The sequence below is a fragment of the Anopheles funestus genome, chromosome X (genome assembly GCF_943734845.2).
Source record: "Anopheles funestus chromosome X, idAnoFuneDA-416_04, whole genome shotgun sequence".
Classification (NCBI taxonomy): Eukaryota; Metazoa; Arthropoda; class Insecta; order Diptera; family Culicidae; genus Anopheles; species Anopheles funestus.
Genome location: NC_064597.1, coordinates 8,057,893 through 8,084,938, shown reverse-complemented (window position 1 = coordinate 8,084,938; position 27,046 = coordinate 8,057,893). Strand labels below are relative to the sequence as shown.

Genomic DNA, 27,046 nt, shown 5'->3' with positions numbered 1-27,046 from the left:
GTGCGTCGAAAATAAACAATTTCGAACGAAGAAGGCTTAGAAGTAGAGCAATAATATTAAGGTAAGTTCTTAGCTGAACAAACATAGATAAAATATAACATTTCCTTCCTAACATTACAGCCGTGCAAACCGTCATGCAAATCGGTAAGTACAAATATGCTCTTTTACATTCTAGAAAGTGCTCGGAGTGCAATTCAATTGCAGTAAATTAGATAATCTGTTACAACGTAAAGTTTATTTACATCTTCGGCCTAACATTTACATCTTTTTTCTTACAATCTTTGTTTTTTTTTACATTCAAGTTGCACTAAACTTGTGTTTTTTTGTCTTGTTTGCCAAAGGAAATTAAAACCTTTGGGGCGGCCCTGTGGTGTATGTGATAAATGGCGCTGACCCACACGCAGGACTTGGGTTCAAATCCCATCCGGACCGCGTCTCCCTGTAGCATGGACTGACTATCCTGCTACGTGGTAAAATAAGTCTTGATACGGCCAGAGAGACCGTTCTAACCGAGCAAAACAAACATTAAAACCTTTACAAAAAGATGAGTAAAGGTTGAGCTACGATCGTAGCTCAGTTATTTTGAACACAAGTAACTGATCTTGTACACTGCATACGAAAGCAACGCTTCTTACTGCAACCATATAGATATATTTTCTATTTTCTCTGGTTATCTTTTATCGATTGAATGTATCTAGATAAAGGATTCTTCCCTGCCCTACTATTTCCACATCGAATGCGCATTGATAAGTGTAGAATTTATTTCTTCCATTACACATGCCAAGGTGGTAGTTAAAATTCTTGCTTTAATACGATCTATTTACATTGCTTTGTATGTAAAGAAACCAGCCTGTCACATTGATACAAGTGATACCATCGATCGTTCCAGCATACAGAAACATGCTAGACTGACTGTCCAGCTGCATGGTAGATGAAAACCGAATGGAAAACCAGAAATAGTTGACCAAAAAAAAACCACAAAACCATCACATAAGTTCAGAATATCAAAACATCATGGAACAAAAATGTCACTTTTCACCGTAGAGAATTCATTTTTCTTTTGTAAAGGAATTCATCAGAAGAAACATTTATAAAACTATAGAATAATACATCTTGAAAAAACAAGTTCAAACTAAATTAAATACTACTTTCAAACGTGTACTCCGCTTTTAAATCTTATTACAAATAGTAAAAAAAAATCGATTATATAGTTTTCTATGTCATACGTTTGTCCTATCAACCTTGGCCGGTTTTTAGTGGTTTTGCCGTTTGCGAAAATATATACTTTTTCCAGTCGCGTACGACACATGCTTCAGAGTAGGGATTTGATCCCAAGATGAATGCTCTGCTAAGCACTACATCTATAATCGTAATCTACCAGCGATTTCATAATCATTTTGGTAGCACTTCATCTGATTGTTGTTTTTTGGTCATATACGGCCTTCGCGCAGTCTGCATTTACATGTCCGGTATATACAATGAGCCGACACGAGCTTCAGGATGTACCTATCTGGTGTAGTGCGATCGGTTTTTGCACCATTCCGCAATATCGCTTAATCCCTTTGGTGTTGATGGTTGTTTTGCAGCTGTGATTGATGCTGATGTTGGGTTTGATGATGGTGGTGACTCTGTTGCTGTTGCTGTGCTTGTTGCTGCTGATGCTGCTGCTGCTGTTGCTGCAGTTGTTGAAGTTGATTGGCGCTTAGGAAGACACCAGTTGGGCCGGTGTGTATTATCGTGGGACCGGCCTGCATTGGAGCTGTTTGTATAAAAATCGGTTGACCAGTGTTAGGTGTACCGCCCGATCCGGCCGTCCTTATGAAGTTGAGCTGGTTTTTGGAAAATCAATTTTAGGATTTAACGACCGTACAAAGAAGTAAGAATCAGTGAGGAATGGTAGGCAATTTTAATAGGAGATAACAGCTGGTATACTTACAGGTATCTGCGTTATTTCACCGGTCGGTGTCATTACGTGTTGAAGTAGTTGCAGGGATTGGTTGGCAGATACGAGTTGGTTGGATGAGGTGTTACTACCATTTGGTACACCACCAGCCGTCGCACTACCGTTTGCGAGGATTATACTTTGTCCAGTAGCCGTTTGTATCGTAGTCTAAAAAGAACGAGAACGAAAGTTAATGCAACCACAAGATATTAGGTATTCTATCATAAGATAGCAGTGATCTTCTTGAAGTATATGCGTTACCTGCGAGGATGGTTGCTGTTGCTGGAGGGAAGATACCGAGGTGCTTACACCTGCTTGCGACTCACCGCCGGTAGACAACATTTTCTCCTGCTGTGTGGTTGCCATCGTTGAGGCTGTTGCCGCATGAAGCAGCTGCTGGCTACCGGTCGCACCAATAACCGTGGCAAGATCGAACACCGTACCACCGTTCGTCAGAGCGCCTATGCTCCCTTTAGTCGCATGCTGCAGCGTTACCTTCTGGTGTTGCTGCGATAGCTGAAAGAAGTACTGCATGTCTTCGGAACCGTTTGTACTGCTGCTGTTGCCAGCCCCATTGTCCGCGGTAGTGCCACCGCTCTGTCCCTCCACCTTGCCCTCGAACTCCTTTTTGTACACCTTGATTTCATCGCGCGGCACAATGTCTATGAGAAAATCGAACTGATCGTACTTGGTGATGGCCATCGCGATATCACTCCGCTGCAACGTTCGCCGTTTGTTGTGCTCCGTATGTAGCCAGGCCCGCAGCGTCAGCTCCTGGATGAAGATTTCGATCGCTTTCGCAAACAGTAGCGGTGCGTCGGACGATATCATCTTAACGTCCTCGTCCAGCTTCATGATCTTTTTGATGCGTGCCAGCGGCAGTAGCTGATTGCCCGGCTCAACATTGTCCACCAGCTGTACCTCGCGCAGTACCGCAGGCCAAAACTTTTGAATATTGCGTTGGGAATCGGTCAGCTTTTCCTTGCCGCCGGTGGTAGCCGTTTCGGCTGCGGACGTGATCGTGTTTGTGGTGGAGGTCGTAATCACGGTTAGTGGTGAGGCGATGGTGGAGGACGCTGCAACCACCAGCGGTTTCTTTGGCGTATCCATTGCCTAGGCAAAGGCACACACACACATGCGATAGGCAAGATAGGGTTGGCCTACTTCTACGACAGGACAATGCGCGTCGTAAAGGATGGAGTGGTGTTGTTGTTGTTGTTGTATACGTGCAGCAGTATAGCTGCGGGTGGTAGTTCTCTAGTACGCCAGTCTAGGAATGGTGCTATCATGAACCGAGCATACCGCAGCAGGTCGTACCACACCCCACCCCTTTGGCCGTAACTCACACCCTAGCACCTGACGCAATACGCAAACGTTGCTCGGATTCGCTACTATTATTATCCAATCGCTACACTATGGGGAAAATCGACGAATGGGAAACGTCTACTATCAGTGTGCGCGTGTACCGGCAGGATCTGCGAAACGCTCAGTTCAACAGACTAGTGCAGCTTGCTGAACACAACAAATGCGATTTATGTCCAGGTATTCGTATTTGAGCCTTTTCCCGAAGTATCCTATGTTCATCTTAAAAAGGTTTTCATTTCACCAACGCTATGAAACTCCATAAAACACACATGCACACATACTCACACACACACACCCAATGTACAGTAGCAACGCTGCGAAAATAGCGCGCGAATTTCCTCGCTTTCCAGGGTGGAATTGTTTGTAAATTGTTCGTGTATTTTTAATGCATTCCTGCTCGTTCAGCAAATCATTGTTCTACTGATTGTTGCGCGTCCAAGCTACCGGGTAACAAAACATTACAGGGCACTGGTCCAGCATCCAGCTTCACCGTCCCGAACAACACTTCGCACCTGTGTTTTGGAGGAAGGTTTTGCTTACGTGCTGGCACTATGTAAACAGATAGCACAACGATCGGAAAACCGCATGAATGCACACACACCTGGCCCTTCACCAAACCGCACTACCCGCCCTGCGTCCAATCGAATTGCAGAAGTATTACCAATAGAAACCGTAGCCTGCAATGATTGGCCCACCATTTGCCACCAATTGGTTGTGACGACCAACCAGATACTGGGTTCGCTGTTGTTGGCGTTGGCGTTCGTTACGTTCCGTTTGTAGGGATCGCGTCCAAGTGCTTACGGTGATGTTTCGCTATGAAATTGCACACGCTTCATTAAACAACACATGGCACACTATAGTACTAACATTTTGCCAACATTTTTAAGTCCACAAGCATGGCTACAGACACAAAACGAAACGTTCCTGATAGATAAATAAACAATAAACATTAAACGCAACCCTTGAAGCGTGGGTTATAAATGCGCGATTGCGACGCATGCTGATTTGACAGCTGGGCGCCTAATAACAATTGTGGTGCAGCTAAATAAAAACAATTTCGTTATTTTACAACGGAAAACTTTTAACATATTCGCACGAAAGTAAGATTTTTCGTTTGATTTTTTCTATGCTGTTCCTGAATTTATGTCATCATGTTTAACTACAACAGCGTAATTAAAATCACGCGTTAGCCGTGTATTATTAAGAACGGATTACGTCTGTTTTGCTTGCTTGGTTTTTTTTATAGTTTTATTATCGATAGATTTCTAAGAACATATACATGGTCATTAATTAACAGCTTTAGTTTTTGCTCTTTGTCTGTCGTTTAGGTTCACTGTTTTTTTTTTTTGCTTATTTTTTGCTCTCGTTTTGCCACGAACTTACTTAGAAAAGTGCACATATTGGTAATCTTTAAATAGTAAACAATTAGCCTTAAAGTAATTAGTTTTGCGGTGGAATTGTAATTAGTTTTTCTTCTTAATAACAATTAATGTTTTATTGTTTGTTTTTCTTCTTCTTTTTCTTCCACTGTCGGAAAATACCTTTCCCTTTCTGGCCGTATTGCCGTTCGTATCCTTCTTCCGGTTTACTGCTGTTGTTCGCAGAGTGTTCGTTTCGTCTGCTCATCTGCTGCTTCTCCGCCTACCTCCGCCTTGCTATTATGTTCTATCAATTTCGCGTGTTTTATTTTCTGCTCAAACCCTGCTTAAACCTAGAGTGATTTCCAATTAACCGTTAAAACACCTATACCAGCATTAAGAAATACATTGCTTGTAAAGTAATTTGTAAGTACCGTGGTTTTCGATACTTCCGGCCGACTCCGACGTGTTTAACTATTTAATGTTGCTTTTGGTTTATTGCTATTAGTTTTTTGGAAAATGAACAGTTAGAGATGTTTTACGTGCAAAAATAGTGCTAGCTACGTTTTTTACTCCCTAAATGTGTTTCTTTTTTTCTCTCTCTCTCTCTCTCTCTCTCTCTCTCTCTCTCTCTCTCTCTCTCTCTCTCTCTCTCTCTCTCTCTCTCTCTCTCTTCATCTTCTTCTCCTTCTTCTTCTTCTTTTTTTTCTTTCTCTCTCTCTTTCTCTCTCGATCGATCTTAGTACGATCACGGGAAACACATATCTTAAGTGCCACGTGATGATGCAACTGGAAACGGGCGTTGCATTCGAAATATGGGAGTGTACGATTCGGTGAACAAGATCCTCTTGTTTGAAACGTTTCTCGAACCTAACGTTTTGTGTCGAGGCTCTCGGGCTGGCCAGTGAGGACGTCGCCACAAACCCCAAAAAACGAATGAAATTGAAACACAATTATAGGAAAAACACACGCGGATTTTTTTCTCCCATTTTTTTTTGGTTCTCGTTTAAACACCTCTACCCTTCATTTTTCTCCGTTTTTTTGCCACGGTTCAATTCTTATCACAGAAGGCATCTTTTTTGTTTTTTTTTTCGTTTTCCTTACGTTTGGGCTTTAGGTTATGATTATACATCATTTTTTTGGTCCTAGTTAAATCTCTGTAGACGTAGTGCTGTTAGTTAATTTTCCGTATAGTTTCTAAATTGTAGGCTTACAAAATTCGCTCAAAACAATCAACAATTAACGGAACAATAGTTTTTATGCTACTTATAGTATCGAAAGCTTAGGACGTAGTCGTTAGTTTTTTTTAAAAAACACAAAACGTACACATTTCCGTGTGTAAGAGTACATGTTTTTTTTTTGTGTAAGTAGTGTCTGGTATGCGTATCAATGTATGTGACTAGTTGAATGTGTATGTGGAAGGCAAATCTTGAATTGGGATTTTGTAGATCGCTGAACCCGTATCCTTAATTTTCCCAATAGACTTAAAGCTAATATTGTTTGTATGATTTTGCTGCAATTTTTTTTTTTTGCTTTGTTTTGTTTTGTTCTTTTTTTCTTCTATGTATCGAAAACCACGCACACATTCGCGGCAAAGTGAGTGAAATGTTTTTTTTTTTTTGTTACACTTGCCCGATTTTTTTCCTCCATGAAACTACCGGTTTGAGCAACTTGACTTGCAGTTGCGACGAAAATTAAAATAAAAACCACATTTAAAGAAGTACACACTACCGTCTGTCCCTTTACCACCTGGCACCCACCGATTTGAACTATTATTTCGTACAATATACGTTAAAATAGCATCGTTGCCATCCTTGCGCTAATACCGGTAATATACTTCTTTCCCATCATTCGCGCTGGACATCTAGACTAGAGTTGTTCGAAAAACAACGATGATTGTAACATGAGCATGTGCGTGAATGACTTTAATAAATGGAGGAAAACACATGTTCTCCGTACGCGGCTGTCACGGTTTGACAGCTCAGTAAACGACATAAAACGTGTGTGTGTGTGTGAGTGTGTGCGCGCGTGCGGGTAAATGTGTATTATGATCATCGTCTCTGGTTTAGCTACTATCTCTACTACTACAACTGTCACACCCACCTAATCGAAATAGTCGTGCAGCGTATTGAAGTCACACGTAGGACACATGTAAATGCCGCCATATTTGCGGGTGGGGGGTAAACCTAAGTGCATCGAAGGAAGTTAGGCGAAACAATCACATCTAGCCGTGTTCCGTATATTCGATAATTACAACACTTATATTGAACATGAGAAGAAGAAAAAAAAACTATGAACAATATCGCGTGGGATCCTTCTAATGCTTTCTACTCATTCGTTTACTTTTTTTCTTGGTTTCTCTTATGTTAGAAAATCAGTCTCTGTTCTGGGTGATGTATCAAGTAGTTATGTTTTTTTTGTGTTGTTGTTTTTCTTTTTGACAATTTTTCCAGCTTTACTAATCCGATGTGCTAGTCGTTATGCAAGTGAAAATACATGTGTGACGGTGTTTTTTTTGGGTGTATGTGTAAGTGTGTGTAATGTGTGCGTGAGCGCATTTGGTGTGCGGTGCATGCCTATTAGTGTGCATATTTTCCATCTCCTATCTCGAATGAATGTTGTCTGTAGAAAAAATGTGTATACCCACATGCACCAGCAAATTGGGCAATTTATATATATATATATATTGTTTTGTAACTTTTTTATTTGTTTTGCACGCTACTACTTCGCACGCTGCTTCCGCTTCGTTTTTTTTGTTTTTTTTGTGTGTCTTCATACATTACTATTCCTTTATTTTTTTTGCACGCGCTTTCTAGTACACTTCTCTATATATTGTATGTTACATATTCACAATATATGCGATATATGCAAACATTGCTAAAAACCGTTTAGATCAACTGAACACATATAAATATTAGCAAAATTTTTTTTTTATATAGCAGCGCGGACTATGTTTTTACGGTCAGGTTTTGTAATTTTTTGGGTTTTGTTTTTGTATGTCCGGTTTTGTTTAAGTGTTTATTTTTTAAGTGTTTAATAAAACTCTAGTACTGATCAAAAAACGTCGTAACACGAGTTAGTGTGTTCATATGTAGCTGTAAATTGTATTTTTTTGTTTCTCATGATTTTTTTTGTTTGTTTGTTTGTTGTTGTATATAATTTGTGTGGTTTTCGTAGCTATCCTATATTGCTATGTCAATTTAAATCCACCACAATAAGTGTAATGCTTCGCTCTACGTCATTTCCGCTTCGGTTTGTGTTGATGATGACATCTGCAAGTGTGCAATTTGTCTTTTTTTTTCTTTTTTCCCGGGTTACGGTTTACTGACACGTTTTGGCTGCAGTCAGTCGATGTCGACTCTGGAGATGTCTATCCGGAGCGTTGCGTAGGTAGCTATAGCAGGTTAGTGAATGTGTTGCACACTTCTAGACATTCAAAGCACAACCCAGCAGTGGAGCCGTCGCGGGAAATAGTACACTACCCCGCAGCACTACTGTCCTCAACCGGTTTTCAGTATGTGCTATTTAGTGTTTTTTTCTTTTGCTTTGCAATTTTTGAGTGACTTGCCGGTTGTCGAACTGTACAAAGCCCCTTTCTTACTGTTCGAGATGAGAAATACATATTTTACTTATATTGTGCAAATATAAGGTCGGACACGCGTCTCGGTACGGTTGAATGCTGTCTAACTAATTTCTTCAGTCACTGTTTACTTCACCACCGAGCAGCTTACATTCCGCCTCGGACCATGGTTTTGCTGCGTAGCACTCATGGCTGGGCACACGTCGCTGACGCGATATCTTGCAGTGCTGGCGGGTGTTGGAGTTGACCGCGTTACCCTCCGAGGGTAGCAGAAGCTGCTGCTGCTGCTGGAGTTGCTGCTGTTGCTGTAAGGAAAAAAAAGGGGGAACAAACCGAAATAAGCTGTCGTTCGCCTATCCTAGCCTTAGCTCATGATCGTGGTTCAACCTTTATCGCTTGCACTGTACCGATGTTCCGGCTGTTTTCAATTCAATCCATCAAATCTGTCTTGAAAGTTTAGAATAGAGGTTGTATAGTGTTCTATCCGCAAAATGTTAACACTAAGTACGCTAATTGTTGATACTAGTTGCACATGTGTACTACTATTCTTAGTATAATACATATAGACAGCTGTTGCCCAGTATGTCGCAAAGTATTGACGTTTGTATCATGTCAAAACTACAACTACACATTTGTGTTTATAACCTATTATTGATTTCCCCAATACTCCCACACACGTATTTACAACAAAAAAAAACCACTCACGATCATACTCGTATCTAGTAGACGAACGTCTGGCTTCCTGCATAACGCGTAAGCGTTACGCATCTACCTCAAAAATTTCCCCCAAAAAAATCGAGCGACTTACCTTGTTCAGTGGGTTGGAATAGTATTTGTTCTTACTATCGTCCTCCTCCGATTCATCTTCCTCGTCGATTTGGGACTGTTTGAATCTGATAAGCGGTGACGACATCTTTGGCGAATCCTTCATACCAACACCCTCACTCATGTCCTCGTCCGACGGCTGAGACGGTTGCTCTTTGCGGTGTATGGAACGCTCCAGCCGGCGTAAAAACCTACATGCATCGAAAAGGTACGTATGTTCAGAATTTGTGCAATTTCCACTTTAATGCGAAATGGTTTGAAATAAGTTTCTTTTCACTCAAAAAATGCTTTAAATAAAATAAAGAACAAAAAATTAACAAAAAATAAAAAATAATCTAAAAATTTGAAAATTTCCTAAGGCTATAGCCTTACATTTTTTTTAATAATTTTGCAAAATTTTAAAAGTTGATTTATTTTAATGCCAAATGGTTTAAATAAGTTTCTTTTCACCCAAATAATGCGTTAAATAAAAAAAAGAACAAAAAATTAACAAAAAATAAAAAAAAACTAAAAAAAATTGAAATTTTCCTAAGGCTATATAGCCTTACCTTTTTTTTGAATAATTTTGCAAAACTTTTAAAAGTTGATTTATTTTAATGCCAATTGGTTGAAATATGTTTCTTTTTACCCAAATAATGCTTTCAATAAAATAAAAGAATAAAAAACTAATAAAAAATAAAAAAAAAAAACATAAAAATTTGAAAATTTCATAAGGATATAGTTAGAAAAAGTTAAATAAAAGTATTAAAGTGTACCATACCTTATCTGATTTCCGATCGCCTTCAGCCGTCGTATTTTGTAAGGCGGCTTGCGCATATCCTCCGGCGGTGGTGGTTTAGGTAGCATTTGATTGTTAGATATTTCCTGCACAGGTATATGTGAAAAAAAAACGTGAACGAGAAATAATATAACTTTGAGAAGTGTCTGACAATCGGTGCTGTAAAGAGATTGCACGCTATTGAATGTTGTTTTTTTTTGTTGTTGTGAGTATATCGATGCTGTACTAATTGTATAAAATTTTAACAAGTGGACAAACACTGTAGTAACTAGACGCTACGATTACGCGCAAAACTGAACGCTAATCTCAAGTACGAAAAGTAGTTCTTCATATATAGTATGGAACAAGATGGTTAAATTACGCCACATATGTTTACACACAATAACTTTTTTTAATTAATAAACTATTGTTCGTATGTGCAGATAACGAGTAAAATTATAAGAAAAAATGTTACTGAAAGCACATCACTAACTTTTTTTTTTGCTGCAAAGATTCGCAGGCACGCTTGTTCGCTTGACTATCTAAAAAAACAAAATAAAAAATTCTACCGAAAAATATCGAAAATCAAATGGAAAAAATATATTTCCAAAAAACGAAAAAACAATGCGTTTCTAGATATATACACTAACGTGTCAACGAATGCGAATAATTAACTCAACGGAACAATGTCACAAGATACACGTAGAAAGTATAATCAAAGCGTTAGAGAGTAACGTAACAGAAATATCTTTAATATGGCTATATAGTAACTCGCTAGAGTAAGAGAGCAGCAAATTTGGCAACCAACACATCCACTTAAGAACAAGGTTTGTACAGTAACAGTGTACTAGTGAGCTAGATGAGAATGGCAGCTTGGATGAGAGGCTATATGGATGCATAAAACTCATGAAGGTGTTGACTGTTAACAATAACTACTCAATTATTATTAGTTGGAAATTGGAATTTCGTCTGCAAACTGTATGCCGCGATGTACTGTCGATGTGTTCGATGCTGCTCTGCACGATCAAAGCATTAACTGTAGCACCACCTTGGTTCGTCTCAATAAAAAAAATCTCAACCATTAATACGTTTCGTATGGCACCTATCGACAAGCGGAACAAGCTTCAAACATCTTTCTTCCGCGGATCGTCCACACAGGAGGGAAGACACAGACTTAATGCGGAAGTAGGTAACACCAACCCTGTTTCTGGTATTTATCCAGATCTTCTAAAACCTGAATCAGTCCTAAACACAGGGTTGAAAGATGCATTGATTGGATGCGCAATAACCTGAAGTGTGCTGAAGGGACTACTAGGTAAAAGTCAATTAAAAAAAATATATATAGAGGTCAAAAAGGGTGAGTAAAGTGAACAACTAGCCGGATGAGGGTCGGACGGTCTGTGCTCCAACCGGAGCACACCTTGCAGCACTATGTTCGGGTATTGAGGATATGGCTGGATGGTTTCGACTGCGCTGTACCTACCTCACCTTTGCTATCGCCATTATCGCACATTTCCACCGAATCTTTCATGGTGGAGACATGTGTTGTACCAGCTTGATCTGTTGGCGGCAATGAGAGAACAACGTTTAGGCTATTATTGCACAAATATTTCACCGAGGATTCCGCGGGAGTTTGCCATCGTACCTTTGCATGATCGGATTGCATACTCCCGCATGGACGTCAGCGACTCCGTAGACGAGGAGCTGCTCGCCAACGGCTGACGATGCACGCGTCTCTTCGGACTTTTGCGAGTGGTTGGCGCTGTACCAACGAACTTGCCGCCACTGTTGTGCTGACCGTGCTGGGCAACGTTTTCCTTGCTGCCGGGAATCTCCAACAGCACGGAGGTAGACTTGGAGGGTGACTGTACCGACACCAGACCGGAACGGGCCACGCGCCGATCCTTTCTGCGGCCGACACATTTGCGATGCGCGGTGGTGACCGTACTCCCCGCCCCACCCTTGCCATCGGACGAAGGAAAGTCGTACAGTCCGTCCGAGTCCGTGAACGGGAGATGCTGATCCTTCTTGCCGTAGAACATGGGCGAGAACCGTTCCATGCTGGCATTACGTTCGCTGGAGTGCGGAGGAGAGGAGAGCAAAACGCATCGAGTTGTACATATGGCAAGTGACAGTGAGTTTCGTTTACGCCTCCCGAGTTCTCAGCTCAGTGCATGAACCGTCATACCTCAGGGGACTGTCGGAGCGGGACGAAACGGGGGACGGCTTATCGTACCCGGCGTCCGACTGGATGACGATGACGGGAAGCTGCAGTTGCGACATCGATAGGTTCTCTTGGCTCAAAATGTCCTGCCCTGTTTGGATCAGTTCCTTGCCGAGGTACAGCTCCAGCTCCTTGGCGCTACGTATTTCGCCTTCCTCAATTTTTTCATCCAAATGATCCGTACCGATACCTTCGTCGTTCGACTCGAGCAGTGGCTCGTCGGACAATGTTTCCGAGTCGGAACGGAGCCGAAATGAGGATGGCTGATGCTGTCCAAAGCCGGTGGTTTGACCGGTGTTGGTACTTCCCACACCAGCACCGTTGCCATTATCCGTAGATTTTTTCCTTACATTAGATGATTGTCGTCGATTGTTGATCAGTGAGTGAAATCCCGAATAACCACCTGGACCAGCGGAACCTAGTTCGTGTTGTGAAGGGAGAACATACACTTAAACAGGATCTAAAAGTTCTACGATAAATGGGTTGTAGAAAATGAGTCAGTCTCATCCTTCTTACCTGAGCCAGGCTCGTCTGATTCGTTTGGAAACAGTGGATTGTTGGAACCGCAGCGACTCGGACCTGGACTTGCCATGCTGGAGTAGCCAGACGAGCTAAGATTGCTTTCGGACGGGGCACGATCACCGCGTATGCACATCGAGAACGGGCTCAGGTAGCACATACCACCGGGAGGTCCAAGACCTCCGGCCCCATTTGTCTTGGATGCTTTCGAACCTATCGGATGTGCTGGTGAAGGTACATCCGCATCAGACACCACCTCGCTATTGTTGCAGGTGATCGTTATCATTGGAGGATCGAACGGGAGATCGAGTGAGGTTGGCTTTTCCCACTGCTTTAGAAATCTGGAATCACAAAACATTTAACTGTAACAAAACTAAGGCACACACACACTATAGTGCAGGTTGGTGTGGATGTAACTACGCTATATACGTCAGGTATTGTTAGCTTCAGTAGGGGTTTTTTCCAGTTGAGTTGGACCGTGGATAGTGCGTGGATACACATACGGATGATGATCGTTCTCACCTCTTCTGTTGCTGCTGCTTGCTACCGCTGTTCGACAGTATGCTAGCGTCGAATGTGTGGTTGGCACGCTGCGGCGGTGGAGAACCGGGTATTACCACCACGGTCGTGCGCTCCTTTGTTGGGCTCGGTTGCTGTATCACTAGCTCTGGAATGATCAAATCGCGTGGCCGCTCGGGGCTCTTGTGTTCTGGTGTCGGTGGATGGATGTCGATCGATATCATCGGTACACCGAGACCTGTGGGACCATCGACCGTGGAGTCGCTCTGCGAGGACGAGAGTGTTGTAGAGGAGGAGTACTCGCCACGGTCGGGTTCGTCCGGCGGCCGTATTTCAATTGATAGCTGATGGGGCTTCTGAATACAATGAGGATTAGGATCAATGCTAGTAGATTTGACGTTTGCTTTTTTTTGCGGGATCATGGTACGAGGTTGGATCAGGTGCCGGAAGGTACAAGAGGCAAGTCATATCAAGGTGCAGTACATAGGCAATAGGGCCAGTGTAGAAATAGTGGGGGTAGGTTATTCGATAGACCGTTTAGATAGGTAAAGAAAAACGTGTAAGTGAGTATTTAGAAGAGTTGCATATTAACTGGCTGGTGGTAGAGGATCGGCATAACAATATAGGAATGGAAGGAACGTTTGTCAGTGTGCATGGATACCATATTGTAGACGTGTATGAGTCAATAGAAAGGAATCTATAATTATATAACACAAACAGTTAAGAAAATATTATGTGGAATATGTAAACAATTCGATAAGTATAGCTGATACGTGTTGAGCAGTGAGTTTTCAACTAAATAAATGGAATGTTTGTAAAATGATTTCGAGCATGAGGGCCGAATCTGAGGTATTGAGAGAACTATATCGTGTAGTTTGGAAAAAGGGAAATGTGCTACTATACATATGACAGTATGTGAAACGAGTTATATGGGTATGTGGTCTAGATATGTTACTGCGAATATACTCCGTAGCGGAATTAGTGTTGGGTCAAGAGCGAAAGAGGTACCTCAACCGTTCCGCTCATCTTATTGTGCGCGCTCCCGCACAGCACATGCGAAGAAGAGGTAGCTCCGTACAGAGCGCTACACACAGGAGCGATTGTGCGATGCGCTCCCATTTAAAAATTTCCCAAGAAATTTTGCAGAAAAATTTAATTTGATTTATTTTAATGCAAATTTGTTGCAATAAGTTTCTTTTCACTCAAATAATTCTTTAAATTAAAAAAGAATAAAAAATGAGAAAAAAATTTAAAAAAATTTTTCAACTCGAAAATTTTATAAGGCTTACCCCTTACGATTTTTTTGGGAAATTTTGCAAAAAAAATTAAATTGTTTTATTTTAATGCCAATGGGTTGCAATGAGTTTCTTTTCACTCTAATAATGTTTGAAATAAAAAAAAGAGTGAAAAATAATAAAAAAATTAAAAAATTCACAAAAAAAATGAAAATTTTCCTCATTTTTGCTCCAAATTTTGCCTATAACTCGGTCGGTATCCAACGAATCGCCAAACTTTAACCTGTGGTCGATAGGTGGCACCAATGGCTACATTTTCTTCTTGGACAGCCATGCCCTTAGATGTTTGTGCCAGAAGTTATTCGAGGAACCAAGTTCCATACCCTGTTTGAGAAAATGTAAAAATTTCTTCATTTTTGCACCAAGTTTTGCCTATAACTCGGTCGGTATCCAACGGATCGCCAAACTTTAACTTGTGGTCGATAGATGGCACCAATGGCTACATTTTCTTCTTGGACGGCCATGCCCTCAGATGTCTGTGCCAGAAGTTATTGGAGGAACCAAGTTCCTTACCCTGTTTGAGAAAATGTAAAATTTTCCTCATTTTTGCTGCAACTCAGCAAAATTTAAAAATTGATTTTTTTTAATGCGAATTTGTTGCAATAAGTTGCTTTTCACTTAAATAGTGCTTTAAAATAAAAAAAAAAATAAAAAATCAGAAAAAAATTTCAAAAAAATTTTCAACTCGAAAATTTCATAAGGCTTACCCCTTACGATTTTTTTGAGAAATTTTGCAAAAAAAATTAAATTGATTTTTTTCAATGCCTATTGGTTCAAATAAGTTTCTTTACACTAAAATAATGCTTTAAATTGAAAAAATAATAAAAAATCAGAAAAAAATAATAAAAAAATCAAACAGTTTGAAAATTTCCTAAGCTAGTGGGTCAAGAGCGAAAGAGGTATTTCAATCGCTCCGGTCATCTTATTGTGCGCCCTCCCGCACAGCCCACGGTTAAAAGAGGTAGCTGTATCGCAGGAATCGCTCCTGTGTGCAGTGCTCCGTGTGGAGCTACCTCAAGCGCACCGCACACTTTAGAGAGCGCTGCGCTCCGCTCGTGCAAAAGAGCTCCTTGACCCAACACTAAGCGGAATGACGTAAAACATAAAAGGCAGACTTACGTGGTAATCTTCGTAGCCACTGTTGAACGTTACGGACATCGACTCGTCGTGGATCGACTGTGGAGTACGCATGCGTTGCGGCCGGGGCATGATTGGCGTTAGTGCCGGTGACGGTATCGGTGTGGGCATTTCGCGGATCGGCGACAAACACTTGTTGTTGATACCGTTGCTCGGTATCTCGAGCAGTATCGTGGGCGGATGCATCTGAGCGGTGGTCGCCGACGTGCTGCTGCTTGTCGTCGTGTTTGTCGACGACTTGTGGGCGCTGAGCGCATCCAGTACCGGTACCTCGATCGTGCTCTGGCGGTAGAAGACGGGCGAATCGGATGTGCCGCCGCTCGAGTAGCTAACCGGCGTGTGATTGGACGAGGTGGACGAATCGTCATCACCCGGCACATCATCCTGCGGACTGGAGGCGGTCGGTGTGGACGACGGCGAGATGATGATCGATGAGGGCAGCGTATTGAGCGCGCTGCTGGACGCGGCAAAGTTTTTGAACATCGCCAAGATCGAATCGGCGCTCGATACCTTCGGCCGCGTTCGGCGGTTGCTGCTGCGCAAGCCAAAATCGTGCAGCGCTAGCTCGGAGCTCGAAAGCGAATCGCTGCCCTGGTTCGACGACGTACTGTGGGGCGACCGGATTTCGTTTGTGCACGGCGACGGTGGTACGGAATTTGCGCGTGGCGGTACCTCATTTGGAAGACTTAGGGCACTAGAATGCTTCGTTCCCTTTTTTTTTTTGAAGGGTTGGCAAAGCAAACACGGGAATGCATGGGTATGTGGGGGGTGGGCGGTGAAGAGATAAATAGTTTTCAATGAGCTGAACACCTGAGTCCGCGAACGATTTGCTTTTTGGTTTGTTAATTGTTTTTTTTCTGGTTTGTAAGGATATTGATTTGTTTTTTGGAAGGACCTGAAGAGACCCGGTGAAAGGTTGTGTACACTAAGAACTAGCCAAATTACTTTGTCTCCTCTTAGCTAGCTCTATACCTACGCAAAAAAAGGCTCACGCGCTTGTGTGGCGAAGCCATTTTGGGGGTCAAAACTTCGTGGCAAATGGGGACAAACGCAGTTCGCGCCGAAATTGTGTATACACCTTGAATTTATCAAACGATCAATAATTGGTAGTACATGTTAACGTGTCGATGTGTTTAAACTAATAACCCAAAATCAAAACGAAAACACTAAGTATGGCATAGTAGTCAGCGATGTAGCTCTGTAGAGTTAGTAACAATAGATTACAAAACCAAGCCTAGTTTGGAAAACGTTCAAAAGCCTGACGTTTGAAGCGGGATGATGTATAGAACATGAGGTTTTCAAACGGGGTTTCCAAAAATTCCAACAAAACAAAAGATAAACGGATCAAACGAAAGTCGGTAACGGAAACAGGAATACACGTACTACGGTTCTGTTGGTTTGGTTTGCAAGCGTGCGTGCAACTACTCACATTCGCCAGGTCTTCCGAGCCGGAGCTCATCTCCGCCGACACTTTGCTGAGGAGCCGCGCGAAGGTGACCTTCTTCTCGAGCTTCGGATCCGAGATCTGCCGTACCATCGATGTCACCGAGAGGGAGTTCTCGGAGAAGGTTGTCTCCTTCATGCCGGCATCCGACTCGGCATAGTTTGCCTTCAGCCGGGTCTCCGAAAGCTGGATCAGCTCACCCAAGCTTACTTGCTGTAAAACGTTCGACAGAGCAAAAAGAAACAACCCAACATTAGTACGATCTTAAGGTGCGTGTCTCCACCATATGGTGACCGTGTCATATCTGATACTAAAAAAACTGACTTTAGTAGCCGCATTTTGCGCCGGTGACACTAGCTGCTGCAGAATCTGTTTCTTTTCGTTGACGTTCTTCTTCGTTGGTGTCGAATTGTTTCGCTTTTTCCTCGGTGATGGTGTGCCTGCAAAGGAGGGCGGCGAGGTCGCGAAAAAAAAACAAAACGAAACTGGTGAGATACAACATTGCCGGGAGGTGGGAGGCGTTCAATTTTTGCCGGGAGTGGTGGGATGTGGTGTTTTAAAGGACAAAAAGGAAAACTGTGTGGTGGAAACTCATTTGGACCAAAAAACTACTACTTGGAAGGAAATTGACAAAAAACCATGCGCTAAGGGTATCAGGGTATACTGGTGGTCCGATTCGGAAAGAATGTACACTAGGAAACTAGGTAGAAATCTTCAGGATGACCTTAGGAACACTACCGGTTTTTAGATGCAAACGTGTCCAATTCAATGATCCAATATGTCATTACGCTGTACTATTGGAAAACGATTCAATGTTTCAAAGTTTAAGGTTGGAACTACTTTATATGTAAAGATGAATGTACCAGAACTAACTGCAAGTCACATGAGTCGAGAGCATCGGTAGTCTATTATTAAACCCAAGTGTACATTCGCCTCCATTAACTAGCAACCCAAAATCAAGATTAAGATAGTCACCAATAAGTACATGTGGAGGTGGGTAAAAAAACATTTTAATAATAAAATTCGTGCTTGCTAATGTTTTTGTTTTTGAATTTAATCTAATTTGCTAGTGACGCAACTAGTTCATGTTGGTCATTCAGATTATATCCTGAACTCCTCGATTAGATTGTGCCGCCCCGGTAAGGTGGAAAACAAGAGCAAGCCAAAATACTACGAGCGTAATGGAATATTTTGCATGTCCTACGCTATTCAGTACGGTGCAACAAAAATAGTAACTGTAAGAAATTCTACACCTAGAAAGTGTCTTTACTTCACTAGTAAACTTCTATATTACAATACGGTGCGAGAGACACACAACACACAGTACTAGTTAGAGATTGAGCATATTATATCACTAAATGTAGGATATTGGTAAGGAGAGAACAGAATGACAGGTGTAGTATTGGGAATATTGGAGAATTTGTTAGGTAGTAGCCAGCAATAGATGTTTGTTTTCGGTTTATTGCATGATGTTTAATTCTGGGAATAGCTGGAAGGAAACGAGGATCAACTGTACAATGCGGTTACAATTAAAAGTAAAAAAAAAAACAGACAGACAGACAGAGATTGAGCGAAAGAGAGAAACACAGTGATCAGGAAGTAAGTGGTAGAGCGATGTACGAAGAGAGTTATGAAACAAGAGCGTAAAGCGTAAATGAAAGTCAGCAAGAATTACAGATCGTGAGCAAGGCACTAAACAGACACAGCTTGAGGTTGGATTAACAAGACTGAGTTATTGTTTTTTTTTTTTTGGTTTTGGTTCTGTAAAATTTATCGTTAAAAGGTAGGTTTTTGTTTTGGTGCTATGTTTCGATTATTAATTTATCATATGTTTGTCTGTCTTACGTCGAGGAGGGGGCCGTAAAAGATCATCTAAAGAAAATGTTCTAGCGGTAGCCCCTCCAACTTGCTGTGGGCTGCTGAGACTCAATATGGATGGTTTTCTTATACCCAATCGTCCAAAGATCGTCCGATGCGATGCGGGCGTAGTAGCGTTTGAGGAGGAAACGGTACCGGCAGTAGCCTGCAGCTGCTCGCGCAAGGCAGTGTTCAGATGGTGCGGCGGAAAGGTGCCTATTTGAGAGATAGAGGGAGTAAAAGAAGAAGAAGAAAAAACAACAAAATGCGAAGCGAAGAAACGTAAGAAAATGTAATGCGCATCCAAGAAATAAAAAAACAAAACTTTACTTCGATTTATCTGCGTATCGTCGGCGAGTAGCTTTTCGATCTTTTCCGGAAAATGGCGCTTGGCACACCAGACGAGCCCGATTACGGCAAGCACGACGAATACGGTAATCAGCCCGAGCCAGAATGGTTCCTGCAGCATCCGTTCCGACAGTGGTTTGTACGGTATGTGCATCATGCGCTTTTCACACCGTGGACCTTCCCACCACGCGTGACAGCGGCAAAAAAATCCACCATTTTTTTCAAAACATTCACCACGGCTTTCGCACGGATTTTCTGCACAAGGTTTCTGACGTTGATCACACCTCACACCAACAAACCCGGGCTGACAGTTACACTAATAAGATAGTAAACAAACGCACAAGAATTAGTAACTACTGATGTAGAGTGTTGACTAGAACTTACCTTGAAGCTGGTGGGCGTTAGTTCACATTTGCCAAAGAAGCACGGTTCCAGCTCGCAGATGTTCAAGCCACAGAAACGACCGGTAAAGTGACCGTAACACTGGCAGATGCCACGCTTCTGTCCAGCGGTAATACACTTACCACCGTACTGGCATGGGTTCGGTTTGCAGCTTTCGACCCATTCGTCTGTGTTGGAGATAAGCTTCATTTTGTAGCCAGCGTCCTCCTGCAGCCGTACGGTAGCGTTTAACCGTATGCCTGTACCGTTAGCGTTACGCTGCCGTATGTGGATCGTGTTCAGATACGATGTGATGTAGATCGGAGCAGGCTTCGCAAGATTATGACCGGACACAGCTGGCTGTCGGAGTTTCGCTGCACCGTGTGCCAAATAATGATGCTCCACACCATTCACCTTGGTTGCCTCGGTGTCAACGGGTGTCGGCTTACCTGCTGAGTGGTGTTCGCATAGATGCCACAACGTCCCATTGCTGTCTGTGTAGTTATCGTATATCTGGCAACACATAAGTAAAGATACCAAGATGTACTCAGTGGCGAATAAAGCTTGTTGGAGGCCTTAGACGGAATGGTAATTGGGGCCCTATTACGCCCAATTGACCGAGGATTTAACTGTTTTCAAAAGTGCTGCCCGGGGGGAGGGAGTTATTTTTGGAGGCCCCTACCGCACCTGCTCGAAGCCCCTACAACAACGCAAACTATGACAAAGGGGGGAGGGGAGGGGTTGTGTGCTCAGTGAAATACCGTTAGCCAAAACACACTCGCAAACCTGTGCAAATGGTTTTCAAGGAAGAACAACCCATTGATAGTGCTGGGGCCTCGGCTGTCCAAATAATTCCTTGGAAAACAGTCGTTCATAGTTTTAAAGGGGCCTCTAGTGTACGAGCTTGATCAGGTAGTGGATGAGCGGGGGGGTTGTGCTCGGGCTCCGTTACGTATGAAATGTACTGTCGGGGCCCTAGGCGCCCGCCTACTCCGCCCACCGTTAAATCTACTACTGCGGCTGTCCATGTCATTCCTTGGAAAACGTTCGTTCATGGTTTTAAAGGGGCCTCTAGTGTTCGAGTTCAATCAGGTCATTTATGAGCGGGGAGGAGGGGGTGGAGGGGGTGGAGGTTCTTCTACTCGGACTATGTTGCCTATGAAATGTTCTTTCGTCTTTCGGGGCCCCTCCAAACGACGGGCGGCAGACTACTCCGCCCACCGTTAGATTCGCTACTGGATGTACTTGAAATCTAACCAAACCCCAACTAAGCCTTACCTCTATGAATCCCGTCTGATGGCAACCATGCTGGCTAAAGCCAACACCGTACAGCTCCAGCAGGATCACTTCACCGAGCGGAGCGATTAAGTGCTGCGTGTAGTCAACATCGTACGGCATCGCCTCTGGATAGTTGAGCGAGTACAGCATACCGGTTGTCTTATTGGAGAGCGTAATAAAACGCTGCTCATTGACATGTGCCACTATTACCGGAAAAAAAGACGAAAAAACGCCCGCATCACAACTCCACCCAAGGTTCGTACAAACGCTTGCTACTACTTACATGTTTTGAAGATCGCATGGAACCCATTTCCTTTGGGCGAGGCACCCGTCTTCAATCGCACGACTAACCGTTCACCCTTGCTAACGAACACACCGTCGTTTACGTGCGATTCATCTGCAAACGGTTCGAACGGACCGTCGGCAATGTCTACCAGGAGCGTTGCATCTTGCGTCAGGTCGGTTAGCAGGAACTCCAACCACACGCGCCTTCCGAACGGTGCCTGTATCACGTACGTACAATCGATGTTGTTCAGCAAGAAGTACGGATAGTTTGGGCTCCGGATGGAACCCTCCTTTGAGGTAATGGTCTGCAGCGGACATCCGGTCATATCGACGGTGCTCCACGTTGCCGAAAAGCCCGTCCCACTGATGGAGAAATCCGAATGGAAGCGCACGATTGCCTCGTTGCCCGTCGAGATAAAGTTAAACCGTGCCATATTGCTATCGTGTGTACCGCACCAACGCACGTACGGTAAAAAGGATGGAGTAAGCTCATGGAACTGGAACAGGGGATCGTTCAGTAGCGTTACCGGATGTACATTAACTACCTCCCGTTCTGCTGTATTGTCCTGATCACCAGTACCGTACTCTGCACCCGTACTACTACTAACGTAACGGATTCGGCGCTGGAACCTAGCACCAGATACAGTGTGATTTTCCCTACTGGAATAACTCTCTGGTAATGGGAAATTCTTCTGCCCATCTATCGAAGAACCTCTCAGCTGTGTTAGGCTGTGTTCTTTTACCGCAGCATGATCGACACGCAACTTGCTGGCACTTCCATTACCATTGAAGTACTCCGTCGACGGTTCTCCACCAGGTCCCGAATAGCCTCCCCTAGCGTTCGGCAGTATTGGATAGTTTTGAATACTGATGTAATCGTACAGACACTCGTCCTGATGCTCAAGATCTAGCTTCTGAAACTGTATAATGATGCGTCGGTGTTCCGGTGCAACGATCCTTATCCAGAAGTCGGTTTGAGCAGGATAAGGATTCGGATAGCCGGGTGATAATAGGTGACCCTCCGTACCGGAAAGCGTTTGGTTTTTCACCATCGTTTCATCCAACCGTGGCCGGGGCTTCTTACATACGTATCCACCGATCATCGAACATTTTTGTGCCGTCCAGTGGAGGCCTGACGAAATCATTGGCGTTGGAGATACCTTCCACTGCAGGCCCAGACAGGCAGGTATTTTGGATGTATCTGACTTTTCTGGTCGCTGACCCGGCAACCAGCCCTAAATCGAAGATACAAAGTTGTGTGAGTTAAACAAATTATTGGTAGAATGCATATATGTTGTGACTACCTCAAACAATAGCTTCACTCCATCCACCCACTCGAGGTTACCATTGACGGTTATCTCTCCACCAACCCAGTAAAGCGATCGTGGCGTGTAGTCGATACTGTTCCGAATGTTTGACGTAATAAACCTGGTGGTGAAGAAAATATTTGTTACCACGTAAACACCAACAGATGTGTGAAGATTGCTTCCAACCTCTGCTCATCCGTTGTCGATATGGAGGCAAGTTGCGCACCAATACCGCGGCAGATTTGCTGAGCAGTCGTCCAGTCCACGTCCGGGTAGGAGATGATCAGATAGCACGAGTTGTTGTACGCCTTAAACCGTTCGTCGTGACACTCGGATGTTACTGCCGCGCCCGTTGATGCGTGAAGGTAGAATAGCAACAGACGTTACATCATCCCCAGTATTAAGAAAAGGAGGGCGCGTTATGAGAGACCTCGTGCAACAGGATCATGTGTGTTTCGCTAACGCTATAGATTTCAATGTTTCAACTCTAGTGGTTTCGGCTTTCGAATAAGTAATAGCCCAATGTAGACAATGATCTGTTGTTGATGGTCTGCTGGAATAGCTGGATATTGGAACGTGTACGGCAAACGATACTGCAACTTCGAAGCAATTGATCAAACACTACTCAACAGGTAACGATAACGCGAATGACACAATCAATCTCATAACCCGATTCCGATTTGGTCGAAACAGCGAACTTTAACGAAAGGCGTTTTACGCTCAATGTACATGCAATCTAATTATCGTTCGTATTAGCCATTCCTTGTGCGTTGAACGTAACAAACATAAAAAAAACTGGACAACATTGGCTTCAGATAAGGACAACGTACTACAGGAATAAAAAAAAAACACATAACATCTGCAGCGCTTGCACAATAAAAAAAAACAGAAGTTGGGAATAGATCAAACGGTTCGTACCCTGCCATCTTTGCCATCAAACGCCTAATCCATATTGAGCGGAATGCGACCTACGTCAACTCCAATCACAAAAAAACACAATTAACAAATGCCTTGTGAACACGTGTGCAAATGATTGCAAAACAAAAAAATGTTTGGCCTTTTTAACAACGAAAACAATCCACAACATAACAAAACTTAAACACATAGCGCAAGATCAAGTTCGTTATCCTCTCTCCCGCAAGCGTAACCCAAGTGGACTGCTTTGCGACACCCAGGATATGCCAATGCGCAAATTGGGCAATCGAGTCGGTATACTTGATTTTGGACGAGGCTGAAACAAGAGGCGTCACAGAGCGAAACGTTTTTTTTTTTTGGCGCAAACTAATGAAACGGTAGGCAAGCGGTTTTGTAACTATAGATATGTATATATATAGATTGGCTGATGTAATTAAGTAAAAAAAAATATTTATATCAATTTCAATCCGGGAACTAGAGAGCTTAGGTAGTTTCAGGCAGAAAACCGTTTGAACAGATTGCACTTACCAGGTGCCCTCGGCCTTCCTAAGCGTTTCAGAATATAGGTATTTCAGTTTATGTATCATACTGGTACGTAAATTGTATGCGCGTCTTTGTGACACTAGCTTCTACGTGTAGTATTAGTAATTTTTTTCTCTTTATAAAAAAAACCAAACAAACATTGCACATCACATCTGCTATCAGAAGGAAATGATAATTGACGAAACGACTCAACCTCCCGAAACGACTACTGCGGTTAGTTCCTGCCTATGAATGTAAGCTTCAGTAACAGATTTCATGTGGTTTTCATTTTTGCTACCGTGAACTACCAACCGAAACGCTATGTAAAACCAATTGTGGCTGTGTTCAGTTTCAAATATAAATTCCAAAAAGGTAAAGCATAAAATAAACACTCTCCTAGTGAAAAAGGAAGGCTCACTAAACGAAAGAATATTAGGGGAGCTACTTGCCAGAGTGACGAGTAGAGGACGGAAGGAAGGTACTGCTAGAGGACAACTCACTATCGAAATGAACGGATACACTACAGAAGCTGGACCTAGGCCATCTGGTACCATCTTACCGTTTTCCATCGAGATCCTCGCCTTGTAACCACCGTAGTTGTTCGAGTAGTCCGACACGAAACGTAAGCCAAGCGATGGTCCCGTCGTTACGTAGCGTAGCAGCTTCAGTTTCGAGCTCCAATCGCCACAGATTTTCCTGGGCACACTGCCCAAACTCAGCTCCGGCAGTGGTAAGCTACTCGTGTACCGTGCATCACTCGGTTGCAGCACAATGCTCGGCACGTTGAAGTTGATATCGCTTCTGTTCTCGATGTCACTGACTGCGTCACCACCTCCATCTGTACCGCTGCGACCAATGCCTGCAGAAGTCTGCCCCGCTTTGGTACTTTTCCTCCGATGCTGTACGTTGTAACGGCCGCTATGGCGTGAGTTACGAAAGCGAAACAATACCGTGTTGGAGAAGTCTTTCGCCGACTTTGACGGCACATAGGACCCTGTCACGTCCGGTTCGATCAGTTGCAGATAGTCGTAGGAGCAGCTGTGAAGTGATCAACACCAACCCACAAGTCACTCAGATTTGCTTACAGTTGCCGTAACAGAACGATCGGCTCCTGATGTACTTACATTGGTTCGTTCTCCAATACCATCTCCTCAAAGTCCAGCACTACGCGATAGCCTAACGGTGCCTGTACAAGCGTATAGCAGTCGACACTGTCCGGATACTGTTGGGGAAATCCCGGACTCCAGATTGTTGCCTTCGACCGTTCCACACTGAGCGTGACAGTTACGTTGCATTCGGACTCATTCCAAAGTCGCTCTGGAAGCTCTGAGGGGAAATACATAGTGTCTTAGAATATTAACTTTTGCGATTTGTACGAAAACATCTTTATCTGCAGATCAAAAGCATAGAGTTCTTAGCTGCACACTACTCTGCCTTTGCTTACAGACACTGAAATCCTCAACAAACCAGATCTCCACAATGCACATGAATTACCTTCGTCCATCATTCGCTCGCACAGGAAGTAGTTACGGGCATCACAATTCCGATCGTTCCACATGTATGATAGAGTGAGCGGACTAACAGTAGGAGTGGTTTGCCCACTGCTCGTTGCAATCTGAAAGTGGCGTCGGATTTCTACGCAATCCTGCCCACTCAGCCCATCATCGTTCGGTTGCCGATTGTAGTTTTCCTGGTGCACCCAGCCGGGAAACCAATCTACAGAGAAACGAAACAGATTGGTGAAGGTTAGAAGCTCAATATGTAGTAAACAATGCGTGCTATAGCGTTTTATTGCAACACGTACTCGAGTATGTGAAGGCAAACTTGTCATTCCACCTGAAGTCACTCTCCACGATGAGATCGGACGCACCAATCCAGTACGCATTATCATCTTTGTAAGCCGGGCTAGAAGGGCGAAAGGTAAGGTAGAACGACTTTTTTTTGGAGTAAGCGAAACATTGCCATACCTGTTGAAGAGCAGTTGATCGGTTAGTTGTTGGTCCTCGCTCGAGCGTATTGACATTAGATGGCCACCGAGCCGGTTGCATTCGGCTTCAGCCTCCTGCCACGACAGCCGTCGCTCGATGGACGCAATGCAGAACTGAGTGGTTGCTATCCAACCAAAGGCACAACGTGAAGTAATGGATTCGATCGGGTTCGCCCTGTACTCGAACAGCAGTGTCGCCGTACCGTTTTCACGCATTCCAGACTCTGATGGCGACGATGGTGATGATAACGAAGGTGAGCTTAATGGATCATTAGAATTACGGCTATCGTCGATCCCTGTCTGCTCGAAGATCGGTTGCTGTAGTTTGCTTACTTTCACTACGATGTTGTTACCGCTGGACGTTAGCGTGTAGCGTGTCGTCTCTGAGCTACTGTTGATACAGGACACCCACCGATGTTCGCCGTCTTCATACACCTCCACGAGCATACCATTCACCGACGAACAACGAATCGGTGCGAGAAACTGTGCGTTTCCAGTTTCCGTTTCGTCCACACCTAGCTGAATCGTTTCCTGCCGAACGGGAGCAACATTGCTATCGTTGGCTGCTCCCGTGTGACGACCCTGTTGCCATTCGTTCGTCAGCAGATGTAACGCTATTCGATATCCGTACGGTAGATGTATGCGAAAGTAACAGTCGAGCGATCCGTCACCGGGCCGCAACTGGACCGTACCGTTCTGTTCCCTTAGTGTCATGTTGTAGCAGTAGTCCACTAGTCGGTACTGCAAGCTAAACAGTGGTGAATTGTGCAGCCACAGGGTGGTGTTATGATGTGATTGAAAGTGAAACGCACGCTCCGATGGTGGCAGCTCCTCCAGCTTACCGCACAGTGATATGGTTTGATGATCACCACGAGCACTCGGTTGCTCCTCATCATGATTGGTGAAGTGGTTAGTGTTACCACCAGCTTCACCACCGTTGCTGGTGCCCTGTTGCTGGTTCGGGTCGGGCATGAAGCGAAGATACCCTCCGCCCCGACACGGTGTATTGAGTCGTGTCAGCTGAACTAGTAAACCGGGTAGTTCATCTGGTTGGGCGGTTGGCCGTGATGGGAAAGTTAGACTACAGTCCTGGTAACCATTTGGGAGACTATTCGATGCGATCCTTCCTTGTGATTGCCTGAGATATAAGCTACATTCTACAAAGAGAGAAACGGAGTAGGGGAAGAAGTAGTACGATGCA

General features: G+C 43.6%; 2 protein-coding genes across 2 annotated transcripts in view; both read right to left on the bottom strand.

Moving 5' to 3' along the window:
* Window positions 1-213: 213 nt before the first annotated feature.
* On the bottom strand, window positions 214-4,230 carry LOC125771436 (nuclear transcription factor Y subunit gamma). The gene is made up of 3 exons (XM_049442064.1): window positions 2,204-4,230; window positions 1,937-2,110; window positions 214-1,829 (listed from the first exon to the last, which is right to left on the bottom strand). Exons 1-3 carry the CDS (start codon window positions 3,050-3,052, stop codon window positions 1,554-1,556), a joined length of 1,299 nt encoding a protein of 432 aa, XP_049298021.1. The 5' UTR covers window positions 3,053-4,230; the 3' UTR covers window positions 214-1,553.
* Window positions 4,231-4,523: 293 nt separating this feature from the next.
* The window catches only part of LOC125761433 (uncharacterized), a 30,866-nt gene continuing 8,343 nt past the window's right edge, over window positions 4,524-27,046 (bottom strand). Inside the window, exons 8-31 of the mRNA XM_049422561.1 lie at window positions 25,826-27,002; window positions 25,663-25,763; window positions 25,353-25,574; window positions 24,983-25,184; window positions 24,418-24,896; window positions 23,865-23,882; window positions 22,608-22,761; window positions 22,419-22,542; window positions 21,113-22,349; window positions 20,830-21,032; window positions 19,555-20,064; window positions 19,153-19,486; window positions 18,811-19,038; window positions 17,290-17,405; window positions 16,951-17,178; window positions 15,504-16,232; window positions 13,093-13,445; window positions 12,568-12,911; window positions 12,016-12,469; window positions 11,473-11,903; window positions 11,311-11,387; window positions 9,831-9,934; window positions 9,054-9,261; window positions 4,524-8,550 (exon numbers count right to left, since the gene is read on the bottom strand). Of these exons, the coding sequence (XP_049278518.1) occupies window positions 8,362-8,550; window positions 9,054-9,261; window positions 9,831-9,934; window positions 11,311-11,387; window positions 11,473-11,903; window positions 12,016-12,469; window positions 12,568-12,911; window positions 13,093-13,445; window positions 15,504-16,232; window positions 16,951-17,178; window positions 17,290-17,405; window positions 18,811-19,038; window positions 19,153-19,486; window positions 19,555-20,064; window positions 20,830-21,032; window positions 21,113-22,349; window positions 22,419-22,542; window positions 22,608-22,761; window positions 23,865-23,882; window positions 24,418-24,896; window positions 24,983-25,184; window positions 25,353-25,574; window positions 25,663-25,763; window positions 25,826-27,002 (8,222 nt within the window). The 3' untranslated portion in view covers window positions 4,524-8,361. The remainder of the gene's footprint in view (window positions 8,551-9,053; window positions 9,262-9,830; window positions 9,935-11,310; window positions 11,388-11,472; window positions 11,904-12,015; window positions 12,470-12,567; window positions 12,912-13,092; window positions 13,446-15,503; window positions 16,233-16,950; window positions 17,179-17,289; window positions 17,406-18,810; window positions 19,039-19,152; window positions 19,487-19,554; window positions 20,065-20,829; window positions 21,033-21,112; window positions 22,350-22,418; window positions 22,543-22,607; window positions 22,762-23,864; window positions 23,883-24,417; window positions 24,897-24,982; window positions 25,185-25,352; window positions 25,575-25,662; window positions 25,764-25,825; window positions 27,003-27,046) is intronic.